The sequence below is a fragment of the Muscardinus avellanarius genome (genome assembly GCF_963383645.1).
Source record: "Muscardinus avellanarius genome assembly, chromosome: 11".
Classification (NCBI taxonomy): Eukaryota; Metazoa; Chordata; class Mammalia; order Rodentia; family Gliridae; genus Muscardinus; species Muscardinus avellanarius.
Genome location: NC_137797.1, coordinates 72,162,059 through 72,176,672, shown reverse-complemented (window position 1 = coordinate 72,176,672; position 14,614 = coordinate 72,162,059). Strand labels below are relative to the sequence as shown.

General features: G+C 47.5%; 1 protein-coding gene across 2 annotated transcripts; it reads right to left on the bottom strand.

Annotated features, from left to right (window-relative positions):
• Window positions 1–8,522: 8,522 nt before the first annotated feature.
• ARF3 (ARF GTPase 3) lies at window positions 8,523–11,920 on the bottom strand (the record flags this gene model as incomplete). Of its 2 annotated transcripts, XM_080705736.1 has the most annotated exons (4): window positions 8,523–8,701; window positions 10,357–10,481; window positions 10,701–10,811; window positions 11,773–11,920. In XM_080705736.1, 4 exons carry the CDS (start codon window positions 11,918–11,920, stop codon window positions 8,540–8,542), a joined length of 546 nt encoding a protein of 181 aa, XP_080561862.1. In that variant the 3' UTR covers window positions 8,523–8,539. The 2 variants fall into 2 exon arrangements, with proteins under 2 accessions (XP_080561862.1, XP_080561863.1); XM_080705737.1 differs by lacking the exon at window positions 10,701–10,811.
• Between the last annotated feature and the right edge of the window lie 2,694 nt (window positions 11,921–14,614).

The following is a 14,614-nucleotide window of genomic DNA, read 5'->3' as shown; positions in this document are numbered from 1 at the left end:
AGTACTGAGGCTACAAGTATGTGCCGCCTCCCCCAAACCCTAATCTACTTTTCTAAACTTTTTTTGTGGTACTGGGGACTGAACCCAGGGACATTCTACCTCTAGGCTACACCTATAGCCCCATTTTTTATTCTTTATTTTGAAACAAGGCCTTACTAAGTTGCGGAGGACCTCACTAGTAGCTGAGGCTGGCTTTGAACCTGCAATCCTCCTGCCTCAGCCTCCCAAGTACAGGGATTACAAGCAAGTGTCATACCTGGCTTCTAAACTTTATCTTATTAAACTGAATGCCCTTTAGAGAAAGAAACTTCGTGTTTCTCATTTCTGTATCCTTATTATTGCCGTGTCTGACATACGGATGTTCACCAGACGCTTATGAATTGACCAAACCCTCTTCCAGCTCCTGGACGGTGACCTGGCATCAGGAGAGCTTCCATCAAGTGTCTCCACCCCTCTGCCTGAGATCACGCTCTCTTCTTTTCAACTATCAAATTCCCTCCAGGCTAAGTTCAAATATCTCCTCTGTAAATCCAGATTCTTAGCTGACATCAACTTTCCCTATTTTTGAACTTCAGCCAACATACTTCAGAGACTTTTTTTGTTCTACCTCCAAGCTACACTCCTAACCCTTTTTTTTTTTTTTTTTTTTTTCTGTACTGGGGTTGGAACCCAGGGCCATTCTACCTCCGAGCTATACTCACAGCTCTATTTTTTATTCTTTACTTTAAAACAGGGTTTCACTGAGTTGCAAGGGACCTAAGTAGCTGAGGCTGGCGCAGAACTTCAATCCTCCTGTCTCAGCCTCCTGAATGCTGGGATTACAAGCATGTGCCCTCACACCTGGCTCCTATTTTTTATTATTTTGAAACAGGAGTTGCAAAGGACCTCACTATGTGAGGCTAAGTAGCTGAGGCTGTCTACAAACTAAATAGCTGAGGCTGGCCACAAACCTACAATCCTCCTGTCTCAGCCTCCCAAAAGCTGGGATTACAAGCATGTGCCACCATGCTCAGCTTCCTAGCCCTGTTTTTTTGTTTGTTTGTTTTTGTGTGTGTGTGTGTTTTTTTTTTGCAGTACTGGTATGGAACCCAGGGGCATTCTTCCTCCAAGCTAAACCCCCAGCCCTTTTAATTATTAGTGTGTGTGTGTGGTACTGGGGTGGAACCCAGAGGCTTTCTATCCCCAGGCTATACTCCCAGACCTATTTTATATTTTATTTGGAAACAGGGTCTCACCAAGTTGCTGAGAGCCTCACTAAGTAGCTGGGGCTGCCTTCGACCTGTGTGATCCTCCTGTCTTAGCCTCCCAAGCACAGAGATTACAAGCATGCGCTACCACGCCTGACTTGTTATTCTTTATTTTGAAACAGGGTCTCACTAAGTTGCAGAGAGCCTCACTAAATAGCTGAGGCTGGCCACAAACCTGCAATCCTCCTACACCATTGAACCTACACCATTCCTGTCTCAGCCTCCCAAGTACTGAGATTACAAGCGTGTATCACCACACCCAGCTTCGGAGACATCTTTATATTTTTCCTTGTGTTGCAGTTGTTTATGTATGCCCTACTCCTCCCATCCGATGTTCCCCAAAGCCATCTCACTGATGGCAAGAACAATGTTGTGATCACACCTGGAGCTCCCTCAGTACTTGCTGCCCAATACTCTTCAAATAACAGATTCTAAACAAATGTTTTACTCTGGTTAAGTTATTATGCTATGAAATAATGACAAACTATTAAAAATAAAGATCTAACTATACTAAGTATAAAATCTCCAAGAAAATATATATACCCCTAAGTTAAAATATAGAATACATATGAGTACATTTGTATTTTAACTCCTCCCAAATGTGTGTACATACATACATTTAGAAAGGAAACTGCAAAGTCGGGCATGGTGGCACACATTTGTAATCCCAGTACTTGGGAGGCTGAGACAGGAGGACCACAGGTTCATAGCCAGCTTCAGCTACTTAGTGAGGAGTGAGGCTGTCTGCAACTTAGTGAGACCCTGTTTCAAAATAAAGGATAAAAAAAAATAGGGCTGGGTGTATCTTGGCGGTAGAATGCCCCTGGATTCAATTTTCAGTACTGGAAAAAGAAAACGGGCATAGTGGCACATGCTTGTAATCCCAGCATTTGGGAGGCTGAGACGGGAGGATTCTGGTTCGCGGACAGCCTCAGCTACTTAGTGAGGCCCTTCGCAACTCAATGAGACCTGGTTTCAAAATAATAGGGCTGGGGGTATAGTTTGGAGGTAGAATGCCCCTGGGTTCCATCCCAGTACCATATAAATAAATAAATTAATTAATTAATATGGCTGGGGGTGTAGCTCAGAGGTTCAGTGCCTCTGGGTTCAACCCAAAAGAAAAAGAAAAATCTTGAAACTGGACTTTAACATAGTGAGAAAGGGGGTTAGGCAGAAGGCCAGGTATTTGAGGAAAATGAATGGACTAGCTTGGCTAAATAAGAGATTAGCTGGCCAGGCATGGCAGGGCATGCCTATAATCCCAGTTACTTGGAAGGCTGAGACAAGGATGATCACAGGTTTGAAGATAGCCTCAGCAACACAGTGAGGCTTTCAGCAACCTAGTCAGACCCTGTTTCCAAAGAAAAGAATAAAAAGAGCTGGGGGAGCCGCGCGTGGTGGCGCACATTTGTAATCCTAGCATTAGGGAGGCTGAGATGGGAGGACCGTGTTCGCAGACAGCCTCAGCTACTTAGTGAGGCCCTCTGCAACTTAGTGAGACCCTGTTTCAAAATAAAGAATAAAAAAAATAGGGCAAGGGGTGTAGTTGGGAGGTCAAATGCCTCTGGGTTCCCAGACCCAAGAAGAAAAAAAAAGGGTTGGGGGTATAGCTCAGAGATAGAATGCTCCTGGGCTCAATCCCCAGTAGCGTGCATGCGCGCGTGCGCGTGCGTGCGCGCGCGCACACACACACACACACACACACACACACAGAGTTTCTGAACACAGAGGTGAAGAGAACATACTACACTGCTGTATCAACTGATTGGAATGGTGTCACACAGATGGAAGGGTACAGTATGTCCTTGTCTTAGGCTCTGTTTGGGAACCTGAATTGAAAGGGGACTAGGTAGAGTATTTGAGGTAGTTGCTGAAAAGTACAAAACTGTGCCAGCCAACAGTATCTACAAGCAGAAGGCAGCCTAAGCCCATTTGGACCCGGGAGGAACCAGGGAAGGAGCTTTTCCCTTGCATTAAGTCAGGAGAAACCTGAAAGAGAAAGGTGAGATGGTTCAAGGAAAGGGAACTGGGCTTGTGGCGCATGCCTGTAATCCCAGTATTTGGGAGGCTGAACAGGAGAATCACAGGTTCAAGGCCAGCCTCAGCAGTTTAAGTGAGACTGTTTCCAAACAAAAAAGATAAAAAGAAAAAAAAAAAAAGCCAAAAGAAGAAAAAGGGGAGCTGGCCCAACTCTGGCTAGAAGGACAACAAAATCAGAGGCCTGCCACCAGAAAAGCCTCCACCCTAAGGTTCCAGATGGCTCTCAATGTGCCTGGTTTGAGAGGGGACAAAGGTAGAGCTGTTTCGCTCCGTGCACGGAGAGCCAGGGCCCTGCCTTGAGAGCCCCCTGCACCCTGCTATATCTGCTTTGAAGCTACACCAGCTCCTTACTCTCCTGCACTTCATGGCAAAAAATGGCACACAGACGCACCGACACCTTCATTCAATGCCACTTCCTCAGTCCTTGACTCCCGCCCCTCCCTTCCTCCCTTTTCCACACAGCTACTTCCTCTGTCCTAACCCTCTTCACCTTTCTCAGGAACTTGGGATCATTCTAACCCACGCCAACAACCAGGGCCCGGAAACCCAATTACAAAGGAAACCTGCAGAAGAAGAAAGGCATCTGGACCCTATCACTCCCCAGTGACCAACATGATCCTCCAACCTTCCAACTGGGTTAGAGAGTGGGAGACCTGGACAGAAGCTGCTTAGTACCACGGTGGCTGCCCAAGGACGCCACGCCCTACATTAAGCAGCAGCAGAGGTTAGGTCTCCTCTACAGTTGTTCCCCAAACTCCCACTCTTCCATGTGGTCCGTTATAGATACACACAGGATTCCAGAGCATCCTAGAAATGGATCCCCAGGTCCCTTCACGAGTACAGTGGTTTGATGCATTTTTAACAGACCTCAAAAAGAAAAAAATTAAAAGGTACTAAGTAACTTTTCTGCCCTAGCCAATCTAGGCACTTGAAGTGGCAGTGGTAAATGAAGTGAATTTCTGCAGCCTTCAGATTTTGTGTCCCAGGTCTGAGAAACTCTGCATAATCACACCCGCTCTGTCACAATCTCCATTCTGGGATGAAGGGGGCAGCTCTTATACTTTCTCCAGGCTTGCTTTGTAAACTACTTGCCTAGATTATCCTGAAATGTACCCTGGATTCCATCCCTTTGTCGAATGAGGACTGACAAGCTAGCTATTCGTGTTCTGGAAGATGGGGCTGCTGTCTGCCCTAAATGCTGGGCATTAGGCATTCATCTCCCAGGCGGAGGTCCCCTGCACTCCTTGAACACGGGAAGGTTTAAACAACTACCACAAGAGGGCTCCCTTCAACCTCCTTTTCAATATCCTAACAGTACTGAGGGACAGAAAGGAGGCCCCACCTCTCTGGCTTGCAATTCAGCTAAAGTGCTGAGAGAAGCTATAGTTCTGGAAGTTAACTATTTACTAACATACAAATAAAGCACTTGGGAAGGTGCTCCTAATTATTAGCAACCTGTCACCAAGCAGGTCCTTAGAGGTGCCTAGAAGGAAAAAAGTGTTATTTGATTTTGAGGGTGAGTAATGTTTGAAGCTACAGAGTTGATAAAGGATTGTCTGGTTGGAGTCGTATGAGGGTCACATACAGGCAGAAGCACTGGTCCTTCAAGGTGATGGCTTATTAATAATAGGAGAGGGCTGAAAAGGAAGCAGGCAGGGAAGGCAGCAAACAAATAACTAAATACAAATGATATACTTCATACTGGTAGTAGGGGCTTTCAAACTTACATGCTTAACCATTGTCCTTTTCCCCATCATAGCAGGTTGGGACGATCTCTGTCCTCAAGGCTTAAAGTAGTGAGAGTTGAGGAGACCTGCCTGACTCATCCAGACTACAGGTAGCAACCTTCCCTTCCTTTGCCAGCAGGAGGAGAGGACCAGCAGTGGTGGGAGTGAAATGGAGAATGGAAGCTCTATGGGAAAGGCTGTTTTCCTAGATATATGTACAATCTCCGAATGAGGCACCATGACAATGGGGAACCACCTGCAGGGAGCAGAGCTGATACAGAGCCATCATCTGGAAGGAGGACCAAGTTCATTACACTTCCATTTACCTTTATGCTTATTCACCATCAAAGTCCAGACCTACATGGGTGCGGAGGACTCTGCTCTATGCATGACAGGACCATGTTCAAACTAAAGCACCTGATATGCTGGGCCAGGGAGATCTGAGAGTAGAAGCGTGTGGCCCTCCAAGCTCAGGGCCCTCAGGTCACTGAAGTGCCTAACGTCTACCAACAGGCGGTAAATATGGCTAGGTTTAGAGTTATGCCCTTTAGAACTAGAGGAGCAAAGCCACAGGGCCTCACACTCTGGTGACTCATTTGGACTTCACCCTCTGGGGTATGATGGGGTGAAAATAGGCGGCATGAGAGATGGGCCCAAGTGCCTTGATAACCTACTCTTATCCATCCAGTGTGTCCACTCCCTCTCTGTTGAGAAGGAGCATCTGGAGAAGGGGGCCAGAAACAGCACCACGTTCACCATTAACCCACCCGCCATGGCTGCTGTACATCAAGGATGAAGGTCTGCTCCAAAGCTGCATAAAACAAGTTTAATTTCCAACCAGGGTCACAGTCATCGTGTTATCCCACATTTTGAGCAAGGATAGAGGTGAGTTATTAAACATATACAGTCTACATTCCAAAGGAGAAAAAGAGAAAAACCAGTTCAGAACTGCAGTTACCACTATTAACACCACAAACAAACTTTGGAGGTAGGGGAAAGGGGAAGTCCCCGGGAAGGGGAAAGCATAAAATTAAACCCACTTGAGGAGAGCAGGGGAGAAAACGGGCAGAAATGGAATGAAACACCCTATTCCCAAAGAGCTGTTAAGTGAATGGGAATGTGAAAAGGACCACGCCCGCCCAAGGACCTAGCAGACAGGGATGCTACCAAGATCACTTAGTGCCCCCTGCTGGACACATCTGGAGCAGCGTGAAGGCAAGCTCCAAGGCTGTTTCCAAACACACACCCCAACTGGTCCCCAGAGCCCCAAAACACAAGATGGGGATAAAATCTAAAAGGAGAAAACCTACATGGAATTGGCATCTAACTAGGGAGGGTCAGAAAAGGAGTGAGGCAGGAGAAGAGGCAAAGTTCTCACCAACCACAAAGAGACAGAAGGGAGAATCATAAATAGGAAAAACAAAAAAACAAGGAAAAGAAAGACAAACAGGCAGTACCAGTGAGTGAAAGGAAAAAGCAAACCAAAGAGTTCAGACAAGAAGAAGCAACAAGACCCAGACCAAAAAAAAAAATAGGGCAAAGAAAAAATACAGAGGGAAAAATTTGTAGGGTCAGATTAGTGAAAGCATTTAAAAGTGAAATAGAACCTCCAAGCACCCACACAAACACACATACAACTCACATATACACACAGGCCTAGAGAGCAAGGTACCTGCACACACCCACTGCATCTTGGATAACACATCACTAATAACTGGCACTGAGGGAGATATCCCTGGAACCTTTCACAGTTCAGTCTGGGTGGGGTCAGGGATATTGATCTGCCTGCTGTAGACAAAGGTGGCAGGAAACCTCACCCTATGGAGTGGGGGCTGGGACAGACCTTCTAGGAAGGAGCTCCTTGGCCACACTGGGGGGGCCCTGGGTCCTGACCTTAGCGGAAGGGTTATGGACAGCTGTCTTGGAACTCAGGGCGCAGCCAGCACACACAGGAGCCTCAAAAACAGCCGCGGCTTCACAGAAACCGCAGGAAGTCAGGACTCAGGCCAGGACCTCAGGGATAAGTGCCCCCTGTAGACAGAGATGCAGGAGCAATTTCTGAACTTCAAATAATAGAGGGTGGACCCTGAAGACCACTGCGTCCCACCAGCACCAACATCACTTAGGGTCCTATTTCCTCCACTCCAACCCTCAGACCCACTTATGGGAAGTGGGTGAAGAAGACAGGGAGGCTCCAGGAAGGGAGGGAAAAGGGGCAGCAAGGGTGGTCTGAGGGCCTGAAAATTTAAAAAAAAAAAATCATCTTTCAGCTTGTCCTGAACTAGAATAGAGAATTGGAGGATAGGGGGTTTGACACTGAGGTCTGCTATGTCACCCCCACCTCACACTTCCCGTTACACCACCCAATCAGCCCTGATCAGACCAGCAGGACTACTAAGGTGAAAAAACTTCCAACAAAGGACAAATGAAGCCACAGAGTCCCCAAGATCAGAGGGGGGCAGGAACAGGACTGACCCATGCCTCACCTTGTAATAACAAAAGAGAATGAGGACGGAAAACCTGAAGCCTTCCCACACCACACCACACCCCTCTGTGCCCTGTGTCACAAACACACACCAGGCTTGCCTTCCTCACCTCCCCCTCAAGCTCCTGAAGAACAGACCCAAGTACGGTGGGGGAGGATCCGCTGAGCACTCTGGGCTGATAGGAGTGAGTGGGTTCCTCTCCTTCCCACGAACAAGGCAGAACAGGACGGCATCTCCCTGGGAACAGTCATCTACAGATAAATGCCACCCCCTGCCCTAAGAAGGGTGGAGAAAGAAATATAAGGATGGTGGTGGAGAATCCGTCATCTGTCCTATCATCCAGGAATACCTACCTTGCACAGGAAAGGAATGCGTCCAAGACTGGGGCAGTCTGGCCTGACTGAGATCCTCCCACCTTCTCCCCTTTATTTCACCAACATGGAAGGGACAGATGACAGGTTCCAGTGGGCCTGGTTACAGCCCTGAGCTGCACTTCACCCCCTCCCTCTTTCCCCTGGCCCCCACATATATAACTCTCTATACATGTATATACAGGTGCACACGTGCACGCACACACAGAGAGGCCCGTGCAATTTCCATGTAGAACAGGAAGGGGGTGTCCAAGGAAAGGAAGTCAGGGAGTAGGAGAGGAGCCTATGGGGACAGGGAAGGGACTCGATGCCAAGAGCACAGCAACCAGTGCCAAACAAAGCAAATGGAGAGAAAACCTCACCCCCCTCCCAAGACCCAGAGAGCGAGAGAGAAGGGGGGCACCCCATGAAACCATAACAACCTCGTTTTTGTTTTAAATCCAATAAATTGGAATGAATCATCATAGGACAGCAACTGAGGGACTGTTCATGTCTGACAGGGGAGAGGAGAGGAGGGGAGGCAGGGGAGGCAAGGCTCTTGTTGGGCATGCTGACATGATACCCAGGGCCCTGGCCACATTTGCAATGGAAAGGAAAGGGTAGGGCTGGGGCAGGGAAACAATAGGTACGTAAGGGTGGGTAGGGCAGTAGAGAGGGCTGCCTGGCTCTCACTTCTTGTTTTTGAGCTGATTGGCCAGCCAGTCCAGGCCTTCATACAGCCCGTCTCCGCTGGTGGCACAGGTAGCTTGAATGTACCAGTTGCGGTGACGCAGGGAATGCAGGCCCAGCTTGTCTGTGATTTCAGCAGCGTTCATAGCATTCGGCAGATCCTGGAATGCAAGGAAGAAAGACACACACACACACACACACACACACACACACACACACACACAGCCTCAGGATCTTTCAAAGGTTTGTAGTGCACTTAACTACAAGAGATGTGGTCTAGCACCTTCTTTTTTTTTTTTTTTTTTTCTTGCAGTACTGGGGATTAAACCCAGGGTGTCCTATCTCCAAGCTACACCCTCATTCCATTGAGAAGTTGGAAACCAAATATGGGGTTAGGAGAGAAGTAAAAAGATAATTCAGATAAGCCAAATAATCAAGTCAGTCTGATACCAAAAGTGAGGGTAGTTCCACTAGAGGGCACAAAAGGGGAAACGAAAAAAAGATTTGAGGTGATATATCTAAATCAATTCCTAAGTGCTAAAATATTGCTAAATAAACCTGAGTCCCTAGGGAGCCCACCATGGTGGCACACGCTTGTAATCCTAGTACTTGGGAGGCTGAGACAGGAGGACTGTCGGTTCACAGCCAACCTCAGCTACTTAGTGAGGCCCCTCACAACTCAGTGAGACTGTTTCAAAATAAAGAATAAAGCTGGTGTGCGGTGTACGCTTGTAATCCCAGCATTTGGGAAGCTGAGACAGGAAGATCACAGTTCACGAACAGCCTCAGCTACTTAGTGAGGCCCTTTGCAACTCAGAGATCCTGTTTCAAACAAAGAAAAAAAAAAAAAACAGGGCTGGGAGCAAAGCTCAGGTAGAATGCCCCTGGATTCCATTCCAGTACTGCAAAAAATTAAAAAATAAAAATAAATAGGGCTGGGAGTATAACTCAGAGGGGTTCAATATCAAGTAACACAAAAAAGAAAATAAAAATAAGACAGGCGTGGTGGCACACACTTGTAATCCCAGGACTTGGGAGGCTGAGACAGGAAGATCCAGGTTCATGACCAGCCTCAGCTACTTAGTGAGGCCCTTCACAACTTAGTGAGACCCTGTTTCAAAATAAAGAATAAAAAAGAGGGCTGGGAGTGTAGCTCGGAGGTAGAATGTCCATCCCCAGTAGCGCAATAAAAAATAAATAAAGATAAAAATAAATAAAATAAACCTGGGTAGGGGACAAAGGAGCATAAGGAAGCTCCAGCCGGGCGCGGTGGTGCACGCTTGTCATCCCCGCGCTTGGGAGGCGGAGACAGGAGGATCGCGCGGGTTTGAAGCCAGCCGCGCTGGCGTAAGAGACCCTGTTTCCAAATAAAAATATAAAAAATAGGTCTGGGAGTGTAGCCTGGAGGTAGAAGGGCTTCCAGGAACCCCAGTACCACCAAAAAAGATAAAGAGAAAAAAAAAAGGAAGCTACTGGCCAGGCATGGTGGTGCTCTCCTGTAAGCCTAGTACTTAGGAGGCAGAGACAGGAGGATCTTAGGTTTGAGCATGGCCTCAGCAAGCAGTGAGGCTCTTTTCAGCCCAGCAAGACCCTCTTTCAAAGTAAAAATAAAATAGAGCTGGGGATGTAGTCGAAGGTAGAATGCCTCTGGGCTCAATCCCCAGTGCCACACACAAAAAAAAGGAAGCCAATTGCTTACATGTTCCACACTTTCAAAACTAAGTGCACAGCCACAGGACTTCTCATAAAATGAGCACCTAGTCCCCATGATTTCCACAGCCTGGCTGTCAGCTCCCAAACTGGGGGAAAATCTCACCTGTTTGTTTGCAAAGACAAGAAGCACAGCATCTCTGAGCTCATCCTCCGCCAACATCCTCATTAGCTCTTCCCGGGCCTCATTTACTCGCTCCCGATCATTGCTGTCGACCACAAATATCAAACCTAGGGAGGGAGAGCATGGGCTGCACAGCGATGACAGATGCCCCTCCTGACCACAAGAAGACAACACCCTCCTCACATCCTTCAAATATTTGCTGCTTTTCCTGTTCTCCACCCCAGGAGTTGCAGCAGGAGTTGTATTCCTATAGCCAAGGAAGACAGCCACACTCTCCGCTCAGACCCAACCAACCCTTGCCAGTCCTGTGACTTCATCTGCCATACCTTGGGTGTTCTGGAAGTAGTGTCTCCAGAGGGGCCGAATCTTGTCCTGGCCACCTACATCCCACACCGTAAAGCTGATATTCTTATACTCCACTGTTTCCACATTAAACCCTTTGGGGGAGAAAAACAGAAACAAAAACATGCAGTGGCCACTTGGCCTCAAACACTAACCCTACTAAGCCTATAAACAATGGCCCCGTGAGTTTGGCCCCGCGTCCATTCAGCCTTGGTCATGAAACCAACGACGGAAAACTAAGGTTTCTTCACACCTTGCTGCATAAAGGCCAAAAAGAATTTTTTTTTTTTGTACTAGAGATTGCAAACCAAGCCCTTTTTATTTTGAAAAAGTGTCTCATTAAGTCTCTACAGGTCTTACTAAGTTGCTGAGGCTGGCCTCCAAACTGTTCCAGTCCCCTGCACCCAAGTACTGAAATTATAGGCATGTGCCATGGTACCCAGCTCCAAAAAGAAAATCTAAGGAGAAAAAAGTCAGAGGACGAGGAAGTCTGGTCAGTAGCTGAGAGCTGCCTGGGTAATGTGAGCCAAGCTCCCCCTCGTTCCCTCAGAACTCTCCCTCCTAAGAACTGGCTCAGTCCCAATCCTACACCCTGGCCACCAGCATGTGCCTCAGCTATGATGTGAGGCTAAGAGGCAGAGTGAAGAGTCAGAAGCGGGCTATGCTCCTGGAGCCCCATCCATGCGGCAGATTTCTCCCTTCCACAGGCAGGTCTTAACCAGGATCAGCCACAGAAGATCTAAGTCAAAGTAATTCCAGGCCTCTGGCAAGAACATCAAAGCCTTTCACCTGCTTTCCTAACAACACAGAGAACAAACCAACTCTAGTGCCTGAGGGCAACTGAGGAGTGCCAGGCTGCGGAAGTTCCCGCATCAGAGGTAGGTGGGCACCCAGCCCCAGCACCTGCTAGTAACTTAAACAGTCATCCTTCTCTAAGGACCACAAATTGTATGGACTTGTCTGGGAAGAACAGGCCAGGTGGGGGAATCTAGCACTAGGCCCCCTACCCTGTCTTAGCTGTTGGTATGAAAGCCCACACACAAGCTGTGCCCTTACCAATAGTAGGGATGGTGGTGACGATCTCCCCCAGTTTCAGCTTGTACAAGATAGTAGTTTTTCCTGCAGCATCCAGGCCCACCATCAGGATGCGCATTTCCTTCTTCCCAATCAGGCTCTTGAGAAGGTTTCCAAAGATGTTGCCCATGATCACAGCAGCTGCTTTCTGAGGACAGTGGTGCACCCAAGTAAGAGTAGTGCCAGTCTGGTTTTAGCCTGGTCCCTGGTATAAGGGATTTGGTCCTAGGTAAAAGCAATGAAAACTCATTATCCCCATTTGCTTGTCAGGATTTCATGTAAATGGCATTTTCAGAAGTCACAGTAGGAGTTCATTCACAACAAACTGAGAGCCTGAGAGGACTAGGAATACCAAGGCCCACTCAGACACATCCTAAGCCTTTGGGAGCAAAGACAAAACAATGAACATTCAGGATCCTTACCCTGCCAGTAACCTACTTCCTATGTGACTCTGGGAAAGCAGACCTGCACCTGTGAACTGAGGGAGTTCAACTAGGTCATTTCTAAAGTTCCTTCAGAGCTGGGCATGGTGGTGCACGCTTATAATCCCAGTATTTAAAAGGCTAAGACAGGAGAATTGTAGGTTCAAAGTCAGCCTCAGCAACTTAATGAGGCGCTCTGTAACTGAGTGAAATCCTGTTTCCAAATTAAAGAATAAAATAGAGCTGGGGGGTCTACCTCATAGGTAGAATGCTCCTGGGTTCCATTCCAGAAAGAAAGAAAGAAATCCTTCAGTTCTGACATTCTGTTCCACACCCCAAGGCGCTACAAGATAATTTATGCTCCTCCCTTCCCCCAACCTTACCCTGAGACTTCTGGAAAGGGTGGGAGGGGAGGGAGTGGAACGAGGAGCGGCTCTCCGTGACTCCTGACAAGGTTCAGCTTGCCAGGTTCCCAAAGTTTTACTCTGTTCTCATCAAAAGCCTCTGCTTCTTCCCTGCCTATATTTCTACAAATTCATCTTCCTTCTATGCCAATGTCAATGAAGAAGTAAGAAACCAGCACTCCTAAAAGGGACTGATCCTTTGTACTCTGAGAACTACGTACTGCGAAAGCTGAGCAGCGGGCACAGCAGTGTGTGCCGCCATCCCAGCAGTGGGAGGCTGAAAACGGAAGATGCAGGTTTGAGGCCAGGCCCAGAAACTTTGTGAGGCCCCCAGCAACTTAGTAAATCCCTGTTTCAAAATTAAAATATTAAAAAATATACCGGGCATGGTGGTACATGCTTGTAATCCCAGTACTTGGAAAGTTGAGAAAGGAGGATTGCAGGTTCTCAGCCAGCCTCAGCAATTTAACAAGGCCCTCCACAATTTAATGAGACCCGTTTTTTTTTTTTGTTTGTTTGTTTGTTTTTCTGTTGGTCTGGGAATGAAACCCAGGGGCATTTGACCTCAAAGCTACACCCCCTGGCCTATTCTTTATTTATTTATTTTTGGTGGTACTGGGGTTCCTGGAAACCCTTCTACTTCCGGGCCACACTCCCAGATCTATTTTTAAACTTTTTTATTTGGAAACAGGGTCTCTTAAGCCAGTGCGACTGGCTTCGAACCTGCGTGATCCTCCTGTCTCTGCCTCCCAAGCGCGGGGATTACAAGCGTGCACCACCACGCCCGGCTTCTTTATTCTTTATTTTGAAGCAGGGTCTCACTAAGTAGCTGAGGCTGTCTGTGAACCACCATCCTCCAGTCTCAGCCTCCAGGATGCGTGCGCCACCACGCCTGGGTTATGAGACCCTGGTTTTTTTTGTTTGTTTGTTTTGTTTTGTGTGGTCTGGGGATGGAACCCAAGGGCATTTGACCTCTGAATTACACCCCCTGCCCTATTTTGTATTTTTTACTTTGAAACAGGGTCTCACTAAGTTGAAGAGGGCCTGATAGCTGAGGCTGTCCGTGAACTGCAATCCTTCAGTCTCAGCCCCCCAAATGCTGGGATTACAAGTGTGCACCACCATGCCCAGCTGAGATCTCATTTTAAAATAAAAAATCAAATAGGCTCAGGGTATAGCTCAGAGGTAGAATGTCCCTGGATTCAATCCTCAGTACTACCCCCCCCAAAAAAAAATCGAAAAACAGTTCTGCCCTGTCTATACAACAGCACGCTGAGAATTGGGAAAATGGAATGAGAAAAGACTATATCCTTCTCTCTTCACCCAGGGAGAGCTGCTCTGGATGGCCACCTGCAATGAGGCAGTCATTTCATTTCCTTTTTCTTGAACTCCTTCAGTTTATTCCCCACACAGCACCAGGGTGAGTGAGTGAGTGACTGTGTGTGTGTGTGTGTGTGTGTGTGTGCACACGTGCGCTCATGTGTATGTTATGTTTTTCCCCACAGAGCAGCCAGGGTGATTGTGTGTGTGTGTGTGTGTGTGTGTGTGTGTGTGTGTGTGTGCGTGCACGCATGCGCTCATGTGTATGTTGTGTTTTAAACCCAGGGCCTCTAGAATGCTAGATAAGCATTCGCTCCACCATGGAACTACATCCCAGTCCCACAGTGACTTTCAAACCAAAATTAAGGCAGAGAACATGGCTCCGTGGTAGAGCACTTACTTGCCTAGCATGCCCAAGGCCCTGCATCTGCTCCTCACTGCAGCAAATAAATACAAAAAAATAAAATAAAACCAGTCTGGTGTAGTGGCACACACTTGTACTCCCAGCATTTGGGAGGCTGAGACAGGAAGATCAAGCTTCACAGACAGCCTCAGCTACTTAGAGAGGCCCTATGCAACTTAGTGAGACTTTGTTTCAAAATAAAGAATAAAAAATAGGGCAGGGGGTGTAGCTGGAAGGTCCAATAACCTTGGGTTCCATCCCCAGACCCGTAAAAA